Source organism: Elephas maximus, chromosome 18 (assembly GCF_024166365.1).
Source record: "Elephas maximus indicus isolate mEleMax1 chromosome 18, mEleMax1 primary haplotype, whole genome shotgun sequence".
Taxonomy (NCBI): domain Eukaryota; kingdom Metazoa; phylum Chordata; class Mammalia; order Proboscidea; family Elephantidae; genus Elephas; species Elephas maximus.
Window position 1 is genome coordinate 17666578 of NC_064836.1, and position 14164 is coordinate 17680741.

Consider the following 14164-nt stretch of genomic DNA (forward strand, 5'->3'; position numbering starts at 1 on the left):
CCGTCCGCCCTTCCTGGGCAGGGCGGTAACCCGGTTCACCCAGCTGTAACGCTGAAGAGCGGATGTAGCAAGAGCAGTCACGCCCCATTCCAGGGGAGCTGGCGGCCACTTTCAAAACCCCTTGGGTTAGTCAGGCCACACCCATCTATTCCGGCCCCTTAGGCGGCCGCCTTCTGCCTGCAAGCCTGGGCACCGAGGCCCCGCCTTCCAGCGCGCCGATTGGCCCCGCCCTCCAGCGCGCCGATTGGCCCCGCCCTCCAGGGCGCCGATTGGCCCCGCCTTCCAGGGCGCCGATTGGCCTCACCTGGCTCCTGTACTACAAGTCACTTCCGCCCGGGGCGTGGTCCGGGCCACGCCCACCTGCTGTTGGGTACTTGTTACTTCGTGAGGCTGAGGATTGTTGCGTCTGATAGCCAGGCTCTGGGGGGTTTCTCTGCCCCGAAGGCTCTCGGGTTTCCGCCGGATCACCGGGAAAATGACAGTGTCTGCCGCGCCGCCCACGGCCCCTGCTTGCCGCCGCGAGAGTCCCTTTACTTCCTGGTGCTCCTTGGGAGCGGTTTTGATGTCTGTAGTGTTCCACCTGCTAATTAAACACACCGGTAAGACCCCGGCGAGGGTGCGCGCGCAGTCCGGAAGGCTGCTGGGCGGGCGAGGAGGCCCGCGCTCGGCTGACCTGGGTCGTGTATCTTATGGTGTAGGGCATGGCAAGGTTCGCCGGGGTCGCGCTGCGCCGGGATTTGGGGGGACCATGAGTTGCATGGCTTGGTTGCAGTACGGAACTGGGCGGTGCGGAGGTGGTGGCCGCCGCAGGTGTTTTTACAGCGGCTGTGCCGTGTTTACGGTGATTTAAATGAACCTTTCTTAGCTGTGGAAACCCTGGTTGCCTAGTGGTTAGGTGCTACGGTTGCTAACCAAAAGGTCCGCAGTTCGAATCCACCGGGCGCTCCTTGGAAACTCTGTGGGGCAGTTCTGCTCTGTCCTGTAGGGTCGCTATGAGTCGGAATCGACTGGACAGCAGTGGGTTTGGTTTTGGGGGGTTTCCTTAGCTGTGCTGTGAGTGCTGGCGGAGAGGCACAGCCGCCGTTGGCTGGAGCCGTGCTGTGCCGCCAGCAAGGGCCAGGGCGGTGTTTCTGGGACTGAGGCTCACCCGGAAGGGGAGCAGATGGCGTGCTTCGGTGAGGGCTTGGTATGAGGTGACTTGGGGTCTCGAGTGTTGCCAAGGTCTCTGCAGTATCCGCGTTGAAGGCTGGGGTGGCGGAGCCCAGGTACGCTTTTGGCGCAGAGTGTACTTTGCGGACGTTGAGGGGGCCCTACTTGGCGGTACCGAGTGTGGAGCCAGGAAACGCTCGTTTTGCTTTGTATGAATGAGTTCGAGCTGTGGGGTTGGGGAGGGTACATTGTGCTTGTTGTGCTTGCGGTCGGAGCAGGCACTAGATGCCAAGGTTTAGGGGGATGGAAAGGGAACTTAGCTTTTTAAACCTTCTGGAAACAGGCTCCTTGCCGGTGACCGTGTTGGTCCACGGCAGAGGAGCGCTCTTCTTTGGCAGATTGCTGCTTGCTCTTCCCCCACCCCCCCGCCCCGAGCCATCTTTCTGCTCCTAAAAAAAAAAAAACCCAATATAAAAAAAAAAAAATTTTTTTTTAAAGCAGTTTCTAATTCTATTACCTAACGGCTTTTGGGCATTGTTTTCCTTCTTTTCATTAGATTGTGCCATATTTGAGGGCATATTTGCAAGCCGTGGTACCTTGGTAGCCAAACCTAGTAAGAAATTAGTGTCCTAAGAAAGAAATGTTAATGTGGCCCCTACAGTTCATAAACTAAAGCAGAGGGTCTATCCCACTAAGCTTGTTTCATATTTTATTGAATGGGATAAGTACTTAAAAAATGGTAAAAAAAAAAAAAAATACGTGTGTGTGTGTTTCTATCGTATGCAACTTGCACAAAGGTCAGCTATTTTTTAATATTTTGGTGTGTTCCTTCTAGTCTGTGCACCTGTGTCTCTATGCCCAGGTTATCTTTAGGATCCGGTTACATGTAGAAGTCTGTAGTAGTGCAAACGGTTAACTGCTCTAGGCTGCTAACTGAAAGGTTGGAGGTTCAAGGTACCGCTCCACTCTCTCCACCCTTATTTGTTTTGTCCACTGTTATAGCCCCAGTGCCAGGCACATAGTGGGCAATCACTAAATATTAGTAGAATTTAAAGGGTGATAGACATTATCCGGAGCCCTGGTAGCGCAGCAGCTGAGAGCTACGGCTGCAAACCAAAAGGTCGGCAGTTTGAATCCACGAGGCACTCCGTGGAAACCCTGTGGGGCAGTTCTGCTCTGTCCTGTAGGGTCACTGTAGGGTCGCTATGAGTCAGAATCAGCTGGATGGCAACGGGTGTGGTTTTTTTTTTTTTGGTAGATATTATCCATAACATCATGCTAACGAATATATTATAAACTAAAAGAAATGCTATGGAAGAAAGGAGCACGATTCTCTATTGCATTTAACAAATGACTGGAAGCAGATTTTCTCCTCAGCACATGGGCCAAGCTCTGCAGCTTTAGGGTGTCTGCACTTGCTGTTCCCTGTGCCTTGGCACACTCTCCCGCCTCTCCAAATAATTAGCTCCTTCTTATCCTGCCAGCTAGCAGGGGTGTTCCCCCTTCAGAGAGGCCTTTTCTGACCACCCTCTCTGAGGTAGACAGACATTCGTCTACCTGCTAACTTTTGATCATCCTGCCAAAACTATCTTTTATGTTCTCTGTCTCTCCCCACAAGATAGACATCTTGTCTTGTCAGACTTAAGGTGCTAAAGGCCCAAATTTTGGTGCAAATAGTTAAGTGCATGACTGCTAACCAAAAGGTTAGTGGTTCAAACCCATGCAGAGGCACCTCGGAAGAAAGGCCTGGCAATCCGCTTCCAAAAGGTTACAGCCTTGAAAACCCTATGGGGCACAGTTCTACTCTGCACACATATGAGGTCACCATGAGGTGGGGTCATCTCCATGGCAACTGGTTTGGTTTTTTTGATTTGTAGCTGTTAAGTACCAGCAAATATATTTGACAGGGGCTTAGAGCCCAGGAAGAAGTTAATTCTTCCTGCTCTCCAGGAGGAAAGTTCTTTAAAGAGCCATGTTTAGGATGGCCTTTCTGTGGTGTGTAAGTAGTACGGCAGGGGCGGCTTAGGGTCAGAAAGTATCTGTCTTCCCTGTTTACGTAGACTTTCCAGAGCTCACAGAACTTCAGTCTCCCTTCTCACTGATCATTAAAAAGTTCATTTTGGTTGGGGGTTCCTTTTCTTCACCATTAAAAAGCAGTGGTGATGAGAAGAAAACAAGGAATTTTTTGAAAAAAAGAATAGTATTTAGAATAGGCTTAAAACTAGAAGTTGAAAGAGACTAAGATTGCTGTTTGAAATAGAGGAAAATAGATGAAATAAATATGGTCCAACATGATGGGAAACAAAACTAAAAGTAAGAAAAGGGAAAAAAAAGGCCAAAAGGTAAAACTCAAGATAGGCATAAATCCTAGTGAAAGTCAAAATGAGAATTCACCATGTTTATGTGCCATCAGTATGGTGGGCAAGGAGAATACATGAGTAAAATAAGCCTTTCTGTTTTGGAGCGGTTTACACTGTCAGGAGGAGAGAGTTTTCTAAGCAGACAGTGCTGTGCATGTGAGGCCTTTCATGTCAAAGGGAGTTGCGAAACGATAAGGGATTGCAGGAGGGAACATTTGTCAAATTCCAGGATCAGTCTCATTCTTCTAGAAGACTGGTTACGTTTGAGTCACTGACTCATGGGGACCTCTTGTGTGTCAGAGTAGAACTATGTTCCATAGGGTTTTCAGTGGCTGATTTTTTTAGTAGATCACCAGCCCTTTCTTCTGAGGTGCCTCTGGATGGATTCGAACCTCCAGCCTTTTGGTTAGCAGCTGATTGCATTAACTGTTCACACCACCCAGGGAGTCCTCCTCTAGAAAAGAGGCTGCTTATTTGGATGGAACCCATAATCTCTGTCATTTGTGATCTCTTCTGTCTATTTTAGGTCTTTCCAATTTAAGGAAGCCAAGATCAATAAGTACTTACACAGTAGTTTCTTAGTTTTCTTACTCTGCATGTTACGACGCAGAGAGAGAGAAATCCTTGTCTGATTAGTTGCCAGGTTACCAGACTCCTGGGCAATAAGCAACAAAGAAAATTACGTGGTCAAATCTCTTTCTCCGATTCATAAAGCTTGAGGATGATTATCTTCAATATGAGATTCATTACAGCTTGCTCCTCACTATTTTATGTTTGACGGTCATAATACTTTGAGTACCAGATGTTTTTTGAGTAGCTATTATGAGGGACATATTGTGCTTGTTGTTAAGGTCGTGTGGATAAATGAGATGCAGAAGCTTAGAAGTCAGGCATGTTAACTGTTAAACACAAAAGCATGGAATAGTTACTTGAGAGATGTAAGCAGAGAAGAATTCAAGGGAAGAGAACTGATCACTGCTTCATGGGGAGGAGGGGGAACCACAGAAAATGCTTTCTAGTGGAGGTGATGGGTAGGTTAAGCCTAGGAAGACAAGAGTTGAATATGAGTCATAGCTGACCCAGAAGGAAGGGTGTTAGAGCAGTGTGAACAAAGGCCCGGAATGGTCATACAGCTCGGGCCGTTCAGCGCCTGCCAAGATACTCAGTGTGGCCGCAGTAGAGCAAAGGAAGCAAGAAAAAGGCAAACGACTAGATCACAGAGTGAATAATTGGGAAAAGCAAACAGGATTGCTAGGAATGAACAATCACTCATAAAATTCAGACCAGGATGTTATTCCTTTTAGGGTAGCTGGAGCCCTTGCATTTGACTTAACACAACATGAATCCAAACTAGGGTTGCTGTAATTTCCCAAGCTGTTGAGATGACAGTTTCTTGAGGACTGACTTGCAGATAGAATGTGTAGGTGTCAGCATGTAGGGGTTCTAGCTGAGAGAGGTAATGGGAAGCAGTGTTGCATGGTGGTTCACGTTGTGGCCTGAGAACCAGGCTGCCTGGTTTGACCCCTGGGTCTGCCATCTGCTAGAAATGTGTTCTTGGGCAAATTACTTCACCTTACTGTGCCTCAGTTTAAAGAGCGGGAAATAGTAACTATCTCAGGATGATGATGAAGATTAAATTAGCTAAAAAGCACTTAAAATAATGCTTGGCACAGTAGTGCTTCATGTTTCCTCTTTCTCAAATTATTATTGTCATCACTAATGTCAAGAAGAAAGTTCTGGAATATGTAATTACCACCCAAACCAAAAACCAAACCCACTGCCGTCGAGTCAATTCTGACTCATTTAAGAAAAAAATATAACCCACAGTATTTGGAGTTCGCCTTTGTTAATTTTTAAAATACAATTTCTAATAATAGCAGTAACCAGAGCATGAGTTCATAATAAACTATTAAAGCATAAATATTTTGACGTGAAAGAACTAAAAACACTGATTAAGAAAATGTCTGTAACTAAACCAATTACAAAATTTTGAAGACGGGCATAAAAAGAATAAGAAAAAAACAAAATCTTGATTTACAGATATCTCTAAGGCAAATTGGCTAAATGGTGAAGAATGTGAGTTTTGGTCTAACAGCATTTAGAACTCGTGATGGTACTCCTCCAGCTCTGGCACTGGGTGCTAGAAATGCAGTGATGAATGAGACACGGCCCTCAAAAAGGTGACAGTCTTATACCAAAACCCAAAAACCAAACCCAGTGCCGTCAAGTCGGTTCCGACTCATAGTGACCCTATAGGACAGAGTAGAAGTGCCCCATAGAGTTTCCACAGAGCGCCTGGTGCATTTGAAATGCTGACCCTTTGGTTAACAGCCGTAGCACTTAACCACTACACCACCAGGGTTTCCGACAGTCTTATAGGGGATATAAATGATAAACAACTGCAGTATGAAGAGTAAATTAGAGTATCATAGGATATTTAACCCAATTTTTTGAGTGAGAGATATCAGGAAGCTTCAAGGAAGAAGGGGCATCTAAGATGAAACTGAAGGATGAGTGGTTGGGAAGAATGGCAGGGTCTGTGGTCAAAGCTGGAGTAAAACAGTGCACGGAGGCCTCAAGTGCCAAAAAGCACGACCCATATGGTCACTACAAGCAATTGAGTATGGCTTGAAGCTAGTCTGCAAGCGAGAGCAGGGTCCTGATAGTGAAGGACTTTAAAAGCCTATTAGCCATGTTAAGGAACCTTAGACATTACGTTGAGGGCATTGGGGAGCCATTAACAGCTATCTGTCTTAGAAAAGCCTTGGTACTATATCATAGAAATATCACTCTAGTAGCAAAGTGAAAAATGAATGGGATAAAAGGTGGCAAGGTAGGTAAGGAGACCTGAATTGTGTCAATCGAGATAAAAATGATAGTGGCTTGAATTAAAATAGAAGTACAGGTTAGAGATAGAGAGATCGAACAGGCATTTAAGAGGTGGAAACATGTGTAATGTGTTTGCTGGGCATATATGAATGGGATGAACCAAAGGTAACCACATTCAGGCTTCATTATGTTATTTGAGATACCGATGACACATTCCAAGTAGAAGTGTGTCAGGAGGCAATTCACTTGGCACCTTGGCTAGAGATCTAGGATGGAGAGAGGAATTTGAGAGGCAGCTGCTTCTCAGTGGTAATGAAGTCATGGGAGTTCATATACTCACCCAGGAGACCTGCAAAATGAAATAAGAGGAGGTCCTAGAACAGAGCCATTAGGAATATCATGTTACCCCATCATCCAGGGAAGAGTAGCCAGAGGACAAGTTGAAAACTGGGGTCACATGTTCGGAAGCCAAGGAAAGAAAGCTTTCAGGCAGAAGGGAGAAAGGAGAATGATCAGCTACTGAGGAAGAGACTGTTCAGATGAATTTAACAGGAAGAAGGCCACCTAATGACTTTGAAAATGATGTGATTTTGTGAGTCTAGAAATAAGTGGGAAGTAAGGAAATTGGCAGGTATCAGGACAGGGTCTGCATTTTGAAGAAGCAGAGAGAGTTTAAAAATATCTTGCATGGGGACTTCTGGGAAGTTGGTGGCACAAGAGGAGTAAGTTTGCAACTTCTTCACAAAAACACCAAGAAAGACACAAAAATTCTCTACCAGACTCAGCAGAAAACCTGTGAAGGTAGGCAGAGGACGCCTGCAGAGACCAGCTGAGGGGCCTAGTCAGAGAAGAGAACTGAAATGTAGGAAAAAACGCTCCCTCCATGATCTTCACTCTCTGACTCCCAGCGCCTGGAGTATGTACACCACACCAGCACCATTCCCCCTGGAGCCATCTTGCAGATCCAGAGGGACTTGTAAGCAGGTTCCAGGGAACCCTGAACCCCTTTTTCTTTGCAGTTTGTCTATGCAAAGAAAAAGCCTCCTGAACTCTGGCCAGGCTTGACAAAGCAGATCTCCCTGCTGGGCAACTTAGGGTGCACCAGCCTCCCTTCCCCCTACCAACACCTCCCTCAGATGATGGCTGCAGTTCCTAAAGAGGGGAGACGAGCCGAGTCTGTGGCAGGAGACATGAGGGCTGTCACACAGTGTGAGGGGAAGCTTTGGATGGGGACAGAAGAACTCCTTTTGGGGACCCCGTGGATAATTTTGAGAGGGCTGGGCTCCACGTTCACTTGCAGGAGTGTCACAGAAGTCATCAAGTGCGGCAAAGCAAGAAACAGAACTGAAGTTGTGCCATATGGTGGACAGATCAATTAGTGCAAGTGCTCAATTCTGATTGAGAGCTGCTGAAAGACCAAAAAGACCCTCTCTACTGGTCTTACTTGTTCCTACCCCTCCCTCCTCTTCTGCAGTAGAGGGAGGGGGAGGAACAAGCAAGGTTTGAAGACTGCCCACCTAAGGATTTCCAACAGAAAACAGTGCTGTCTATAACACCAGTTACTGAGGAGAGCTGAGGAAACTAACATCAAGGAAAAATTCAATGCTACAAATCAATAACAGAGTATAAGAAATACTAAGAGAGTGGAAATGGCAACTCACTCACAAGAACAAGATGAAGGGAGATACATTGCATCTATGGAAGCCCAAATAATGAACAGAATGGAAGGCTATAATACAACAATATTAAACAACCTCAAATAATTAAAGAAAACATAACGAACTAAAGGAAATAAGAAAAACAATGAACAAACAAAACAAGAATATAAATAAAGAAACCATAAAAAGAAAATAGATACTGGGACTGAAAGACAACAATAACTGAAATGAAAAATTCAGTGGAAAATGTGAACAATGGAGTTGAACAGGCAGATACTGATGAAGCTGCCTACATTGAAACTCTCAATTCTCTTGAGTCTTTGCCAGTAGAAGGGGTGCTTTTACCTCCCTCTGAGGAAATTAACCCCTTTGCCTGCAGAATCTGTAATGGCCTTCCCTGTGACAGTTGCCTTGTAAGATAGTGCTGATTTTCCTTAGGACTCACACACTCCCCACTCTTTTCTTTGAGACGATAACTAGAATCAAGTCCTAGTAGGCCTCAAAAGGTGAAGGACAAAGTGTGACCCATAGGAGTTGTGCTACACTCCAAAAGAACTACATGATTTTCTAATTTATACCGACAGAAATTGGGGAAAATGTGTGGGAATGGACATTAAGGGTGTAGGATAATAGTGAAAGGAACAAAAAGTTGGATCATGCTGAATTTATTTATATGGCCCACTAAGAAAAGATTCTGAATTTAATGTTTCAGTTTGATGGGTTAAAAAGGGCTTCAGAAGTTTGGTTGGTTGGTTGGCTGAAGCATGGACCAAAAGGTGGCGTACACTAAATGAAGTTGAAATGCCAGAACTACCTTGGTATACTGTAGAAGAAGATATCCAAAGAACTGGAATGTTAGAGTGAATTTATCATGTAAGACCTACCCACTCACCCTGGAAGTGCCCAAACGATTGATCTTCCACCACAACCTTGAGGAATAAATCTGTGAGGGGAGCCCTAGCATCCTGGAAGAGCACTGTGATCACGCTTCTCTGTAGGGCAGGTATTACAATGGGAGCTGCCACCACTGAATTAGGAAACTCTTAGGCTTAGTTCTCTACAGAAGCAAAACCAGTGAAGTGTATAAATATATGTAGGGAGATTAATATCAAGGAAATGGCTCATGCTATTATAGAGGCTGGAACATCGCAAGTCCATGGGTCAGGATAGAGGCCTCTCCTGATTCATGTCACTGCAGGGGTTGGCAAACCCAAGATTGGCAGGTCACACAGTAGGGTCCTTGCTCACAGGCTACGAAGATCAATGAACCCCAAGATCAGCAGGCAAGATGGCAGGTAAACTGCTAGCTCAAGACCCAAGAACTGGAGGTCAGATGAACAGGTGGCTGCTGTAGGATTCAACGTGAGCAAAAGCCCATGAGCCCAGAGAGTCCACTTACATTTGATGTAGGCTACACCCCCAGAAAAAAAAAAAAAAAAACTTTTTTTTTTTTTTTACACCCCCAGGGAAACTCCTTTTTAACTTACTGGCTACTCAGAGCAGATCCTATCATGGAGATGATCGTGTATATCAAATCTCATTGTGGAAGTGATCACATCACTATACAACTGCTGAACTACATCCATCGTAACTGCCAAACCACTGCCAATCGTGGCCCAGTCAAGTTGACAACAACTTTAAAGATCACAGTACACCCCTTGTGAACTTGGCACCCGTACATATTTCCTTAAACCATACATAATCTCTAAATAAAGACAGTTATAAAGTCATACTTGTGTCTAACGTGATACAGCTAACACACACAACAGAAAATGCACTAGACCTGTTTACAGCTTGTATTTTATAAGTGAAGAAAACAAATGTTTGATGCACACATACAAGGCAAAAACACTCATAACAGAGTCCTCATTTCTGCAATTGGTCATGTGATTGTAACTGGTATTTAGAACTACCTTTTTCCACTACCCATTCCATATTCCCTTTGCCCTCAGCAAGCACCTCAGCTGGTTGTGGTTCTTTGCCTGGTGGGGTGACCCAAATCTTTATTCCTGAAGGGGCTAGGCCATTAGTAGGCATGTGAGAATTGAGTTGCTGTAGTTTTCGATTGACTTTAATTACACGGTATGGTAGTACTAAGAGATGCCCTAAGGGATCACCTTCATTCCAGATGTATGCTTCTTTACCTCCATTATTTCCTTTTGGTAATCAGGATCAATCACACCAACCAATATGGGAACTCCCTTCTTTGCCTGTTGATCCAGAGGCATAAGGAGCCCAAAGTGGCTGGGTGGCATTCTTAACTTCCGGTTCAGTGGAGTCACAGGTATGTCTCCAGATGGGAACAGTCCTCCCTTTCAGACTAAGACCTCTAGACCTGCAGAGCATAGGGTTGTAGGGACAGGAAGCAAAAATTTTGTGAGTGGGTCACCAGAGGTAATAGTGAGTGGTGCCACTCCCATTTCCATCCCTTGGTTCCTGGACCCATGAATCCTGGCTATGGGAGAAACAGCACCATGTGTTGGACACTGGTTTAGAGCATGCATAGTCTCCTGGAGAACATTGCCCCTGCAAGGTATTGCCACCTAGCTGGTACCGTAATTGTGTCTTTAGAAGGCCATTCCATTGTTCTGTCAGGCCAGCTGCTTCAGGATGATGGGGAACATGGTAAGACCAGTGAATTCTATGAGCATAGGCCATTGCCACACTTCGTTTGCTGAGTCCCTTGATCTGAGGGGATACTGTGTGGGATACCATAATGGTAGATAAGGCATTCTGTAAGTCCATAGATGGTAGTCTAGTCGGAAGCATTGCATGCAGGGAAGGCAAATCCATATCCAGAGTAAGTGTCCTTTCCGGTAAATGGAAGTGTCCCAGAGTAATCAACTTGCCACCAAATTGCTGGCTGATCACCTCAAGGGACAGTGCCGTATCTGGGACTCAGTGTTGGTCTCTGCTGCTGGCAGACTGAGCACCCAGCAGTGGCTGTAGCCAAGTCAGCCTTGGTGAGTGGAAGCCCATGTTGCTGAGCCAATGCATAACCTCCATCCCTGCCACTATGGCCACTTTGTTCATGAGGCCATTGAGCAATAATGTGAATGGCTGGGGAAAGAAGATGATGGTTTCCACAGAACATGTCAGCGTATCCACTTCATTGTTAAATTCCTCTTCTGCCAAGGTCATCCTTTGGTGAGCATTTGCATGGGACACAAATATCTTTACTTCTTCGGCCCATTCAGAGAGGTCTGTCCACATACCCCTTCCCCATACTCCCTAGTCACCAATTTTCCAATAATCTGCCTTGCATGTCCCTGACCATCCAGCCACACCATTGGCCACAGCCCATTAATTAGTATGCAGTCGCACATCTGGCCATTTCTCCTTCCAAGCAAAGTGAATAAGCAGGTGCAGTGTTCAAAGTTCTTCCCATTGGGAGGACTTTCCTTCACTACTGTCCTTAAGGGAGGTCCCAGAAAGGGGCTACGGTGCCGCAGCTGTCCACTTTTGAGTGGTGCCTGCATATCGTGCAGAACCATCAGCAAACCAGGCATGAGTTTTCTCTTCCTCAGTCAACTGATCATAAAGAACTCCCCATGAGGCCATAGATGCAAACTGAGAGATGGAAGGTAATGTGACAGGAATGGAGACTATGGTCATTTGGACCACTTCCTCATGCAACTTACTTGTGTTTTCAGGTCCTGCTCAGGCCCGATCTCATATATACCACTTCCATTTAATGATGGAGTGCTGCTATGCATATCCAACTTTATGGCTCTGTGGGTCAGACAACACCCAGTTCATGATGGGCAGCACAGGCTGCATGGTGACTTGGTGGCCCATGGTTAAGCGTTCAGTCTCTACGAAGGCCCAGTAACAAGCCAAAAGCTGTTTCTCAAAAGGAGAGTAGTTATCTGCGGAGGATGGCAGGGCTTTGCTCCAAAATCCTAAGGGTCTGTGCTGTGATTCACCGATAGGGACCTGCCACGGACTCCAAACAGCATCTCTGTCTGCCACTGACACTTCAAGCATCGTTGCATCAGCTGGATTGCATGTCTCAAGTGACAGAGCAGCTTACATGGCAGCCTGAACCTGTTGGAGAGCCTTCTCTTGGTCTGGGCCCACTCAAAACTAGCAGCTTTTCAAGTCACTTGATAGATAGGGTGGAGGAGCACACCCAAATAAGGAATATGTTGCCTCCAAAATCCAAAGAGGCCCACAAGGTGTTGTGCCTTCTTTCGAGTTGTGGGAAGAGCCAGATGTAACAACTCATCCCTCACTTTAGAAGGAATGTCTTGACATGCCCCACGTCACCGGACCCCTAGAAATTTCACTGAGGTGGAAGACATGTGAACTTTTGTGGTATTAATTTCCCACCCTCAAATGTTTTTCCAGTAAGTCCAGAGTCATTGACAGTTCTTATTAGGTCCAGTCAGCTTAATGTCATTGGTGTAATGGATCAGTGTGACATCTTGTGGAAGGGAAAGGTGATCAAGGTCCATGCGAACTAAATTATGAGATAGGGCTGGAGAGTTGATGGAAGCCCTGGGATAGGATGCCAAAGATATATTTTTGGCCTTGTTACCTGAAGGCAAACTGCTTCAGGTGGTCCTTTGAAAGAGGTATGAAGAAAAAGGCATTAGCCAGATCAATAGCTGCATACCAGGTACTAGGATATAAATTAATTTGCTCAAGCAATGAAATGTTTGAAACAGCAGCTGCAGTCTGAGCCACTACCTGGTTAAGTTTTCGGTAATCCGCTGTCATTCATCAAGATCCATCTGTTTTTTGCACAGGCCAAATAGTCGAGTCAAATGGGAATGTGGTGGCAATGACCACCCCTGCATCCGTCAGGTCCTTGATGGTGGTAGTAATCTCTCTCTGCAATTCTTCCAGGAATGTGATAATGCTTTTGGTTTACTATTTTCCTAGGTAGAGACAGTTCTAATGACTTCTCCTTGGCTTTTCTTACCATGATAGCCCTTCCTCCACTTGTCAGGGATCCAGTGTGGGGTTTTCCCAATTGCTGAGTATATCTATTCCAATTATGCATTCTGGAACTGGGGAAATCACTACAGAATGGGTTAGGGGGCAGCCTCCTGTGAGACGGACATGAGCTAAGACTCCATTAATACCTGACTTCCATATGCCCTCACTCTGACTGGTAGGCCACAGTGAAGTTTTGGTTCTCCTGGAATTACTGTCAGTTCAGAACCAGTATCTAGTAATCCCCCAAAAGTCTGATTATTTCCTTTTCCCCAATGAACAGTCACTTTAGTAAAAGGCTGTAGATCCCTTTGGGAAAGGCTGGGAGAGAGATTAACAGTATAAGGTTTTGGCAGTGTATTGGAGTCCTTCCTCAAGGGGACCTGGCCTCCCCTTCATTCAAGAGGTTTTTGGTCTGTAAACTCACTCAAGTCTGGTAATTAATTGAGGGACTCTGACTCTATTCTGGCAATTCGAGTTACAGTGCTGTTCCCTTGACCTAGAATTCTTCTGTTTGTATGGATCAAAAAAACATTTAGTAGATTTCCTGTCTGTTTCACTCTTAGAGACACCATGACTAAGTAGCCAATACCATAAGTCCATACAAGTCAGACTGTTCTGATTACTGCTTTGACTGCTGTCCATTACAGTAATCACACCCACCTTGACTTTGTCTACTGAGTGCCATCACTTGGCCCCTATAGCCCCGGGGTCCAATTAGCCCCACTGTGGTTAGGTGTCTTAATTCAGTTAGGGCAGTTCCCACTGTCAAATCTGACTTACATAAAATATCAATCACAGCAGCCTTCAAAGATGCTGGGACTCCCTTCACAAATTGTTTATCACCTTTGTGGTAAAATGTGTGTCCTCTGCACACTCCATGTGTGGGTCTGTGGGTCTAACCTGATAAATCCACTCTAGCATGCCAGTTTTTCTAAGTTTTTTTTTTTTTTTTTTTTTTTTATAATAACTTTTATTAAGCTTCAAGTGAACGTTTACAAATCCAATCAGTCTGTCACATATAAGTTTACATACATCTCACTCCCTACTCCCACTTACTCTCCCCGTCTTGAGTCAGCCCTTTCAGTCTCTCCTTTCTTGACAATTTTGCCGGCTTCCCTCTCTCTCTATCCTCCCATCCCCCCTCCAGACAAGAGTTGCCAACACAATCTCAAGTGTACACCTGATATAATTAGCTCACTCTTCATCAGCGTCTCTCTCCCACCC

The 14164-nt window shown here is 45.5% G+C and overlaps 1 protein-coding gene across 9 annotated transcripts in view; it reads left to right on the plus strand.

The window, feature by feature from the left end:
- Positions 1–338: 338 nt before the first annotated feature.
- CD46 (CD46 molecule) overlaps positions 339–14164 on the plus strand; it is a 79114-nt gene continuing 65288 nt past the window's right edge. For 7 of the 9 annotated variants that reach the window (XR_007513747.1, XM_049857749.1, XM_049857750.1 and 4 more), the window contains exon 1: positions 340–599. Coding sequence is in view for 8 of the 9 variants with exons in the window: in XM_049857749.1 (XP_049713706.1) it covers positions 476–599 (124 nt within the window). In the remaining variant the exon portion in view is untranslated. Of the gene's footprint in view, positions 600–14164 lie in introns of all 9 variants that reach the window. The other 2 variants (XM_049857751.1, XM_049857752.1) reach the window with 1 other exon arrangement.